Consider the following 12204-nt stretch of genomic DNA (forward strand, 5'->3'; position numbering starts at 1 on the left):
TCTGAAGCACTGGTGTGTGGTGGAATCAAGAGACCGCACACGGATCAAAACATACATTGGGTCTGATTCAGATCTCAGTGGACGGGTTACTCCATCATTTAACGGAGACCCCCGGCCACGTTCTATCCTATGGGATTTATGTTTTGTTGGACGGTATATCCCTCACCGCTGTGACGGAATAACCCGTTCGCCGAGATCTAAATCAGGCACAGAATCTAGTGTATGATTTATTTTAGAAAAAACGAAACCAAGTTTTGAAAAACTCAATCCTTCCAGTTAAAATTAAAATTTCCATTTTTGTATTTTTTAGTCAATTAAGTATAGTATTTCAGTAAATGTCTCTTTGTTTGATGTATACTTGTTTGGGGTTTGTGTGTATTGTTTTGAGATTCAAATATAGAAATTGCTTAGCCCAGGCCCCTGGTTAAGGACCGCTGGTGTATTGTCTGCAGCTGAAGGGTTCTGTTTGGCGCTCAGACCCAACCCTATGCGCTATAATATAACAGGGCCTCATTTATGAGAAGTGTCGCATCGCTGCGCGAAAGCAGCGATGCGACACTTTTCAGTGCGCCCTCCTTGCGACACCAATGATGCATCCTATTTACAGTATGACGCATTATGTTGCAAGGAATGACAGATACATCGGTATAACTGACGTATCTGTCGACGCAAAAAGTGACGCATTGCTGGAGTTGTGTTGGAAGCCTGACGCAACTCCAGCAATGTTCCTTTCACATGGGGCAAGCCCCATGAGAAAGGGCCTGCGTCACCCTTACGCCTGCCATGAGGCAGGCGTAAGGTCTTGACGCATTGCTTTGCTACAACGGAGTGCCCACCCTGCATACATTGGGGCAGATTTACAAGCCCCTTGCACCACTTTTGCGTCACTTTTTCCATGTTAAAAATGACGCAAAAGTGGCGCAAGGGGCTTTTAAATCTGCTCCATTATACCTGACGCAGGTATATGTGGCGCAGGGCTTTACAAGGTGACGTATCTGCCTAGATGCGTCACTTTGTAAATATGTCGCAACGTGGCACATGTTTTACGCCGCCGCAGGGTCACGAAAAGCCCCACAATCTCTAACCTGATTTCAATAATAGCGAAAATGCTGCCAAGAAACCCCACCCGCTTGGGGAGACCGGAGCACACGTGACGTACAGAGTGGGGGGGGGGCAGAGGGATGGTTGTGGGGTCACGGAGGGGATGCAATCGCTTTCTGTGGGAAGTTCCATTATTTTCACATGGGGGGGCTTTTCTGTTTTCTTGCTGTGGTGCTCTGGGTAGGAGGTTGTTGGTAGTGGGGGGGATGGGGGCAGCAGTTTGTGTGACCACCTTTGGTAGAGTCCACTGAATGACTTTACGCATTCAATCAATCAATCAGTCATTTGTAAAGCGCACTACATACCCGGGAGGGTCTCAAGGCGCTGGGGTGGGGGGGCGCTACTGATCGAAAAGCCAGGTCTTGAGTGTTCTCCTGAAGGTCAGCAGGTCTTGGGTCTGTCGTAGGCTCAGTGGGAGGGTGTTCCATGTCTTGGCGGCGAGGTGGGAGAAGGACCTCCCGCCGGTGGTTGTTATTCGGATGCGCGGGTCAGTGGCGAGTGCAAGGTTGGCGGATCATAGATGGCAGTTGGGGGATGTAATGGGAGAGTCGACTCTTTAAGTAGGCTGGTCCGGTCTTGTGGAGTGCCTTGTGTGCGTGGATGAGGAGCTTGAAGGATATCCTCTTGCTGACGGGGAGCCAGTGCAGGTTTCTCAGGTGGGGGGTGATGTGGCCGTGGCGAGGGATGTCGAGGATCAGTCGCGCCAAGGCGTTTTGGATACGTTGTAGTTGTTTGATGACCTTGGTTGGGGCTCCCGCGTAGAGGGCGTTTCCGTAGTCGAGTCTGCTGCTGACGAGAGCCTGGGTGACTGTCTTTCTTGTGTCTGTTGGGATCCATTTGTAGATCTTGCGGAGGGTGTTGAAGCAGGAGGAGGAAACGGTGTTGACCTGCTTGGTCATTGAGAGCGTTGAGACGAGGATGATTCCCAGGTTGCGTGCATGGTCTGTGGGTGTCGGGGCTGCCCCCAGTGCCGTCGGCCACCAGGAGTCGTCCCAGACTGAAGGGTTGGAGCCGAGGATGAGGACATCCGTCTTGTCCGAGTTCAGCTTCAGGCGGCTGGCCCTCATCCAGTCGGCGACGCGTTGCTCGTTGTAGGGAGGGGCCAGGGGTCTCTGTTCAATGCCTGCCTGGATACTCTGCTTTCCAGCTGTGTCTTGAGGACTCAATAAAGAGTGGGGTCTCCTGTGCAGACAACATCCAACAAGCTCAAATGGGCCTCGTGTTTATTTACCAGATGTCTCTTCTCAGTGCTTAGGCGCTCATCCACCCCCAAAGGATGAACGGCTCGGTCAAACCTGCAGTAGATTACTCACAGTGCTCCTTAGATGGCAGACAACCCACTGAGCTATCTTGCAATCAACAGAAAGAGATGTGGTTATTGGGCGGGGGCCCAGGTATGCGGTTAGGAAGTTCTGCGGCGGGTGCCGCATGTCCACAGCGTGGACATGTGAGTGGAGGCCCCATGGTCCCGAGGAGGCAGGTGACCAGAGCGCAGATATAGTCCTTGTTTCAAGTTACGTCACTCGATATGTTTCATGAAAGCGCTTCTGTTAATGACTCTAAAAACACCACGCGCCGTTTACCAACATAATGAAGGCTGTGTGAAGAGAGGGGCCCTGCAGTGGGTCCCGCCGGATAATCCCCGCTCTGTCAGCCCTCGCTGAGCCCTCGCCGCCAGCCCTGCTCCCTGAATAGAAACATTTATTTTTACACCGAAAAGCTTGGCCGCAGAAGCCGCGGCCTGGAGAGGATATGGGGGCTTCTAGACACCCCTGAACCTTGGAAGGCTTACTAGGGCTGGGGGCGTTCGCCACGCGCCTGCTAAAGGTTCACCGGCCTCTCAAAGTGAAAGCTGACACGAGACTCTTCCTGCCCCAGCCCTGGCAGCTTACGAGAGTTTCGACATGGTCCCTGCCCTTTGAGAGGCTCTCATGATGTTTATTTCCCATCTGGACATACCTCATGAAGGCCCGAGCGCTCACCTCACATGAAACTACCCCCTTACCCCCTCCCCGTCCTACTAGTCATCCAGGAGCTCTCCTGCCTTCTAACCTCCTTCTGCAGGCTGTCCCACCTCCCTTCAGGTGCCCCCTGGCATCTATCTGCCCTCTCCCCAGTCCTACCTGCCCCTCAGGTGCTCTCCTAACATGTAACTAACTGCCTCCACCCCAGTCCTACCTGCCCCTCAGGTGCTCTCCTGGCATGTAACAGCCCCCTCCAACAGTAATACCTGCCTCAGGTGCTCTCCTGGCATGTAACGTCCCCCTCCCCCACTCCTGCCTGCCCCTCAGGTGCTCTCCTGACATGTAACTGCCCCCTCCCCATTCCTACCTGCCCCTAAGGGGCTCCCCTAGCATCTACCTGCCCACTCCCTCCCCCAGTCCTACCTACCCCTCAGGTGTTCTCCTGGCATGTAACTGCCCCTCCCCCAGTCCTGCCTGCATGAGCTGCTCTCCTGGCATGCAACTGCCGCCACCCCAATCCAACCTGCCCCCAAGGGGCTCTCCTGGCATGTAACTGCCCCCGCCCCAATCCTACCTGCCCTTCAGGTGCTCTCCTGGCATGTAACTGCCCCCTCCCCCACTCCTGCCTGCCCCTCAGGTGCTCTCCTGACATGTAACTGCCCCTCCCCCAGTCCTGCCTGCATGAGCTGCTCTCCTGGCATGCAACTGCCGCCACCCCAATCCAACCTGCCCCCAAGGGGCTCTCCTGGCATGTAACTGCCCCCGCCCCAATCCTACCTGACTTCAGGTGCTTTCCTGACATGTAACGGACTCATTCACGCTTCTATTCCCCCCCCCCCCCCCCACCCCTGTGGCTCACCTGACAAGTGACATGTAACGGACTCTGCCTGTTAATACATCCATGAACGCCTCTTCCCCGCCTCCCCCCCCCCCCCCCTTCCAGGTCCGTGCCAGTAAGGGATGCACTAGGGTTGGGATTGGATTTGTGTCGACGGGCGTGATCTGTCCCCCTCGCCTTCCCCCACGAGTGAAGGAGTGTGTGTGTGTGGGGGGGGGGGGGGGGAAGGGGGTGTCAGAGACATCCAGAGCACTGCCCCCAACCCCCATCGAGCGGAAGAGGGTGGGGTTCGAATCAAGCCGACCACTTAGATTAATAATGTTTCTGATTTAAAAATCAATTCTGAGAAACTCCAGGGATTACCCCCGCCCCACACTGGTGCCCCAGCATGTGCCCCCCGCAGCGGGCACGGGGTCTATGAGTGCTCGGCCGGGCGCGCATCATGTGCCTCGGAGACCTTAATCCGAGGCGCCTAATGCCCTGGCGCGGTGCCAGCCTGTAATTGGAAGCAGAGCGCTGGACCCCGGCAGCTGTGCCCCCGCGGAGGGTGGTGCGCGGGGGGCATCCTCTGTGGGGGGTGTCCCAGTCCTCGCACACAGCTGCGGAGGACAGCTGAGCTCCAGTCCTCTGCCCCCTGGCACGCGCTCCTTGGCACCCAAGGCCCCCATACCCCGCAGAGATGCAGCATCCGGGGGGCTGCCCCGAGTGGGCCACGGCCGCCTCCACGCTCCTGTCCCACCTCAGAGCCCCCCTGGCCGGCCTGCGCTCCCTGGGCCTGGCGGGGGACGAGGAGGCGCGCAGGCTGTGGGACCCCGAGGCGGAGGACCCCTGGGGCGAGGGTCCCCTGGGAGACGGGCCGGACCCGGGGCTTCGGGACCTGATGGGGGTGACGGGGACTGGGAGGAAGATTGTGGGGGCGCTCCTCTGCCAGCCACTCAAGCTCTTTGCCTGTTCACAGATCACATCCCTGGTGCGGAGGGCAGCGCTGGCACCGAGCGACCATCACTGCAACTACGAGAAGTCGCACAGCTTCAAGGTAAGGGGCGTGAGGGAATGTGCGTGTGTGCGCTTCAAGGGAGCGCGAATGCCTGGGTGTGCGTGCGCTTCAAGGTAAGGGGAGGGAATGTGTGTGGGGGTGGGCGGGAGGTCTGCGCTACCTACACTGCCCTGTGCCCTGCAGGGCTACACTACCGTGGCAGGCTGCTGTGATGGGTTACACACACGTATGCCCGGCCCGTGCCTCAGTTAGGTTCTTCTGTGCTGTGTTGTACTATGAACAGGGACACCGGAATTATGCGGCAGCAGAGGGCCAAATTATGTGGAAGCGGTGAGTAAATTACGCAGCAAGAACATGCAAATTATGTTGTGTGATGTGGCATATTTTTTGATAGTATAACTTCATTATTTTGTCATTTAACACTTGTTAATTCTGTCTCCGTAATGGTTGCACCACATTAGGGCCACTTTAATGCCCAAATATAGCAATAAGCAATAGAAATGTGATAGCCCGCCTTTGCAAAGAAGGGCCTTCCACTGCACATGAACACATTGCTGCATTTTTAGTAACTTTTGAACCAATTGAGCTAGAAACTATTTTTTTACTATTAAAATCTGCAAGTTTTGCCGCAGATGATGAATTATGTGGCAAACGCGGCAAATCCATAATGCGAAAAACGCTGCGTCCGCACAATCACATAATTCCAGTGGTCGTGGCTATACACACCTCTGTTAGGCTCCTCTGTGTTCTGTTGTGCTATACCCACCCATGCTGGTGCCTTTGTTAGGTGCCTCTGTGCTGTGTTGTGGTGCACCCACCTATGCTAGTGCCGTTGTTGAGCTCCTCTGTATTCTTTTGTACTGCACAAACTTATGCTAGCACTTTTGTTAGGCTCTTCTGTGCTGTGTTCTACACACACCTGTGGTGGTGCATTTGTTAGACTCTTGTGTGCTGTGCTACACCCACCTATGTAAGCACCTTTGTTAAGCTCCTCTGGGTTCTGTTGTACTACACTCACCTATGCTAGTGCCTCTGTTAGGCTTTTCTGTGTCCTGTTGTGTTGTACAGACCAATGCTAATGTCTATGTTAGGCTCCTCTATGTTGTGATATACACACCTATGCTGGTGCTTTTGTTAGGCTTCTCTGTGCTGTGTTGTGCTACACACACCTATACTAGTTCCTCTGTTAGGTTCTTCTGTGCTGTGCTGTGCTGTGCTACGCAAACCTATACACATACCTGTGCTAGCGCATTTGTCAGACTCTTCTGTGCTGTGTTACGCTACACACACCTATGCTGGTGCCTCTGTTAGGCTCCCCTGTGCTGTGCTACACACACCTATGCTAATGCCTCTGTTAGGCCCCTCTGTGTTGTGATATACACACCTATGCTAGTCCCTTTGTTAGGTTCCTCTGTGCTATGCTACACACACCTATGCTAGTGCCTTTGTTAGGCTCCTCTGTGCTGTGTTGTGCTATTAACAACTATGCTAGTGTCTCTGTTGGGCTCCTCTGCGTTTTGTTGTACTTTGCACACCTATGCTAGTGCCTTTGTTAGGCTCCTCTGTGCTGTGTTGTGCTATTAACAACTATGCTAGTCTCTCTGTTGGGCTTCTCTGCGTTTTGTTGTACTTTGCACACCTATGCTAGTGCCTTTTTTAGGCTCCTCTGTGTTGTGTTACACACACCTATGCCAGTACCTCTATTTCTGTGTTATGTGGTGCTATATATACCTATGCTACACTCCTCTGTGCCCTGCTACACACCTATGCCAGTGGCTTTATTAGGTTCCTCTGTGCTGTGTTGTGCTGCACCCACCTATGCTAGTGCCTTTGTTAAGCTCCTCCATGTTCTGTTGTACTACACACACCTATGATAGCACCTCTGTTAGCCTCTTCTGTGCTGTGTTGTGCTACACACACATGTGCTGGTGCCTCTGTTAGGCTCCTCTGTGCTGTACTACACACACACCTATGTTAGTGCCTTTGTTAGGCTCTTCTATTCCGTGTTGTGCTATACACACCTATGCTAGTGTCTCTGTTAGGCTCTTTGGTGATTTATTGTGCTAGGCATACCTCTGTTAGAGCCTCTGTTAGGGATTGGGTTTCCCATCATTCATCTGCACAGGAAGTGACATCACTGGATTCCCCTTCATCCATCTACACAGGAAGTGATATTACTAAATTTACCATCACAATTTGCACGGTAAATGACATCACTGGATTTCCCAACATTCATCTGAACAGGAAGTGACTTTACTGGATTTCCCATCATCCATATTCTCAGGAAGTGACATTACTCCCCCTCCAAGGACCTACCTAATGGCTGCCTCAGTGTGGATGCGCAGTGGACATACGCAGCGAGCACGCCAAAGGCAAGCCTGTCTGCGTCTATCCGCACCTGGACCACACCCAGCGCCAGCTACTACCATGTTGCGAGCCACCGCACCCTCAGCACCGTCTGCTGCTCCCCGCACATGCTGGCTCACTGCATCACACAACATTGAGGGGGCCTTCTCCTGCACCTCCTGCAAGTTTTCAAGCACTTACCCAGACATCCTGCTGTCTGACACTCACACAGTTTTGCAACCACCAACCAGCCACACTCAACACTCATATTTATGCTACTTACTAGCCGCTCACTCACCCAACACGCTACCGATATCTGGGACCCATTGCACGACAATGCCCCTTACCTACTTTTTCTCACAGAAACCTGTCTGAACCCTGCATCGGCACCCGCCATTGCCACAGCCACCCCCCTGGCTACAAGATTGCCAGGCAAGACCAACTTCACAAGCCTGGAGGTTGAACCGTCATCATTCACATGCACACCATCAGCTGCACCACATCCATGGACGCATCCTCCTCCAACAAGGAACACCTGTCGTTCAAGCTCCGCATCACCGCCAACATCACCCTAAGCGCACTCTCATGTACAGACCACCAGGACCAGGCACCAACGTCTCTGACACCAGCACAGACTTCGTTGTACCACTCGCCCTCGATGCCAGCAATGACATCCTTCTCGGAGACCTGAACTTACAGCTGGAAGACCACGCCGACCTCCACTCAAATGCACTCATTGAAGGCCTTGGAAGCCGGGGCCTCACCCAGTGAGTAAATCGACCTACCCAATTTGAGAGACACCTACTTGACCTTATTTTCATTAACTTTGACAAAAACCAAGTCGAAGAGCCCACACCAGTTCCCTGGACAGACCACACCCATGTTAAGTTCAGCATCCTCGTCCCGGTCCAATGCACATGGACCACCGCCAGACCATCTCACCAACACTGGATCCGCGTCACTGACAAGGACTGGAACAATGCTCTCAGCATCCACCAACCGGAACACAGGAACAGCCTGCCTAAATCCATCAAGAATTTTAATGATTTGATCACCTTCTGCGCCTCAACAATATAACTTGATCCGACGCGTGGCCAGATGGTACATGGAGGAACTCAGACTGAGGAAACACCACTGCAAGAAACTGGAGTGCAAATGGAGAATAAGCTAGGGCAATACAGAGAGGCACATTCAAATCCACCCTTAGACACTACCACCAAACGATCCGGACCACCAGACATGCTGCTCTGGTGGACCACATCGATGCCCACACCAACAGAAGCAAAGAAATCTTGGACATTGTGAAAGATTTCGCCTCACCAGCAGCCACCTCCAACTCGATCACTCCCACACAGGACCTCTGCAATAATCTCTCATTTTTTTAGCGCAAAGTTCACCACCATTTACAGACACTTCAGGCCACAGTCAGACCTGACAGACCTCGCCAAAGCCTCCCTATGGTATCCAAAGAAACGACTCGGCCTGTCACCACCCCCAGAAGAACCTGCCACCACCATGAAGTCCATCCACTCAGGGGCCCCATCAGACATCTGCCCCCACCAGGCCCATTCCATAAGACTGCAACCCATCAGCTCCCTGCCATTCTGAATGCCTCCAACTCTTCCACAACCTAATTTCCTCTCTCACTGGCTGACATCTCTCTCACTGTCAAGCTTTGACTCTCTCCCTGGCTGACATCTCTCTCACTATAATTATTCCAAACAAGAGGTTCAAAGTGTATAGTTCAACAACAAATATCAAAAAACAATAAAAGACAAAAAAAAAATTATAAACAAAGAAGAAAGAAAAAGAAAAGAAAAGAAGAGACCCTAATAGAAAAACATACAAAATGTATTTAATAAAACGTCTCAGTGTTGTAAGCTGGTACATAAAACATAACAACATATGCATAACCAGACAAGTGGCAGACAAGGAGATGGTTGCATAACAACGGAGTGTACACAATTTACATAAAACTCCAGTAGGCAAAAAAATTTGCGTCCTCCAATAATTGCGGCCACAATAGCGTCGACGGCGTTTCGACCTTTGGTGTTAATCCATGGTCATCTTCAGGACATAAAATATACTGAGCATCCCAATTAGGCAGTTTATATCTCAGATAGCTTAGATAACGAATTGAGTTCAATTCAACCACAGCAACTTCAAAGGCTGAAAATTGGCGATATCTTCTGCTGCTGGCTTGTTGAGTTCCTGTGCGGTGTTTGAGTCCCGCTTGGATTTGGTGCAAGGATAAGTCGAGGATGATTTGATCGTTCCTTTGTTCTCTTTGAAGTTGACATTACTTCAAGCTGTTGTTGTTGAAGTGACCTTGGATATCGCCAATTTTCAGCCTGTGAAGTTGCTGTGGTTGAATTGAACTCAATTCGTTATCTAAGCTATCTGGGATATAAATTGCCTAATTGGGATGCTCAGTATATTTTATGTCCTGAAGATGACCATGGATTAACACCAAAGGTCGAAACGCCGTCGACGCTATTGTGGCCGCAATTATTGGAGGACGCACATTTTTTTGCCTACTGGAGTTTTATGTAAATTGTGTACACTCCGTTGTTATGCAACCATCTCCTTGTCTGCCACTTGTCTGGTTATGCATATGTTGTTATGTTTTATGTACCAGCTTACAACACTGAGCCGTTTTATTAAATACATTTTGTATGTTTTTCTATTAGGGTCTCTTCTTTTCTTTTCTTTTTCTTTCTTCTTTGTTTATAAATTTTTTTTGTCTTTAATTGTTTTTTGATATTTGTTGTTGAACTATACACTTTGAACCTCTTGTTTGGAATAATTATTGAATGCCCCTGGTTCAGGTGGTTTGGGCTGCCCTTGTGGTGGTTAATGATCTCTCTCACTGTCACACCTCGATTCCTCTACCTCTGGCTGACATCTCTCTCACTGACAGCCCTTGATTCCTCTCTCTGTGGCTGACATCGCTCTCACTGTCAGCCTTTGATTAATCTCTCCCTGCCTGACATCACTCTCACTGTCATCCCTTGGTCCCTCTCCCACTGGTTGACATCCTTGATTCCATACAGTTCCATACAGTTCTTAGAATTATCAATGAGCAAATTTAGGCTTAAAATACAGTTCTTCGAAGTTGATATCTCCGTCCGAGGCTATCACAGCATCGTGAACAACAAATCCAAACAGTTCTAGCTGACCGTGGCACTGCAGGCCAGCTACGGTGTCGGAAAGACCAGAAAAACAGTAGCCTTAGAAATGCAGGGCGTCGGGAACCTTGCGGTGAGCTCCGAAGAGCCAACGTCGGCAGGCGTCGGTTCCAGAGGCCAGTACAGGAGTCATCGGGTCCTTGGAGTCACACCCGTTGCAGATCGACTTTGTGCGGTTGAAGTCGGGAGCGCTGACGTCGGCGGGTGTTAGGGCTGCAGTGCGAATTGCAGTGGAGAGGCGTTTGTACCTTCAGGTCACAGTGCAGGCAGCAGCATCGTGTCGGACGCCCATCAGTGTCGGTGAGACTAGGGCTGCGTTGCGAAGTGGAGCTGTGCTCGTCGCTGTGCTGGCAGGTCACGGTGCAAGCAGCGTCGCCACCATTGCTGAAGTACTGTTGTCAGCTGATAAACCAAAGTCAATGGCACTGGCATCGGTAGGTCATGGTTGCTGTGTGGGATGGGGCAGTGCGTTGTTTAACTTACGAGCGATGCCCTCAAAACATGGTGCAAGCAGCGGCGTCAATGTAGGCATGGAACCTTGTCGTTGGGGATGCCATGGCGGCAGTGTGAGGTGAGGTGGTGCGAAGTACGGTGCCCACAGGTCACGTGCAAGCAGCGGCTCAGTGGCGGCGTCGGGCAGCATTTGAGACCAGAGTTACGGTGCATAGTGCCGCAGTGCCCTCTATGGTACCTTCAGGACACGGCGCCAGCAGCAGCGCCGTTGATGGCGTCAGGTTGCTTTTTCTTCTGTTGCAGCACAAAACACACAGTTCCCAGTGCTAGTAGCAGATGAACTTGAAGTCTTTTCTGTTCCTGAGACTTCTTGAACAGGGGCAAGCTCTACCTCAAGCCCTTGGAGAAACTCAGGCAAAGAAGTTGCAGAAAGTTCAGTCCAGTCCTTTCTGTGCCCAATTCAGAAGCAGCCACTGCAGGCAAACACAGCAAAGCACACAGCAAAGTGGTAGTTCCTCCTCACAGCTTCTCCAGCTCATCTTCTCGGCAGTTTCCTTGATCCAAAAGAGTTCTAAAATCCTGGGGTCTGGGTCCCAATATTTATGCCACATTCTCCTTTGTTCTCTTGTGGCAAAAAGTCTCTCAGCTTAGTCCAAACCAGTTCTGTCTTCTCTGGTCCAGCTTCCTGGCAGGAGGTGGAGACAGCAGTTGTGCACAAGTGACAGGGCCTATTCAGGTGCAGGAAAAACTCCTCCCACTTCTCTAAATGCTGCCCAAATCTATTCAGCTCAGCTCTGAGTCACCCAAGAAAGACAGGACACACCTCATCCCCCGTGGCTGTTTGCAGTGAATGCACATCCCCAGCCCCTGTCACTGCTAAAACAAACAGGCAATACACAATCACAGCGGAGGCACATTGGATGGCTAAGCAAGGAAATGTCCACTTTCTAAAAGCGGCATTTCCAAACACACAATTTAAAAAACATCTTTACTAGAAGATGTATTTTTTAAATCCTGAGTTCATGTATACTAAGCTCCATTTCTCCATCTTATTCCAAGGGAGAGTACTGCTTGTAAAATGTTACAAGGTAACTCCCATGTTAAGCCTATGGGACAGACGGCCTTTCAATAATGAATAACGAAATACACTGTATTTCACCATTAGCCCATGTAAAAATACACCACTACATGTCCTACCTTTTAAATACACTGCATCCTGCCCATGGAGCTACCTTGGGCCTACCTTAGGTGTGACTTAGGTGTGAGGAAAGGGACCAGCCTGGCAAGTGGCTGCACTTGCCAGGTCGACATGGCAGT

General features: G+C 51.4%; 1 protein-coding gene across 2 annotated transcripts in view; it reads left to right on the forward strand.

Moving 5' to 3' along the window:
- The window catches only part of CHN2 (chimerin 2), a 531221-nt gene that overhangs the window by 365802 nt on the left and 153215 nt on the right, over window positions 1-12204 (forward strand). For both annotated transcript variants that reach the window (XM_085630409.1, XM_085630408.1), the window contains exon 7: window positions 4862-4939. In XM_085630409.1, coding sequence (XP_085486535.1) covers window positions 4862-4939 — 78 coding nt within the window. The remainder of the gene's footprint in view (window positions 1-4861; window positions 4940-12204) is intronic.

The sequence above is a fragment of the Triturus cristatus genome, chromosome 10 (genome assembly GCF_964204655.1).
Source record: "Triturus cristatus chromosome 10, aTriCri1.1, whole genome shotgun sequence".
In the NCBI taxonomy this organism is placed as follows: Eukaryota; Metazoa; Chordata; class Amphibia; order Caudata; family Salamandridae; genus Triturus; species Triturus cristatus.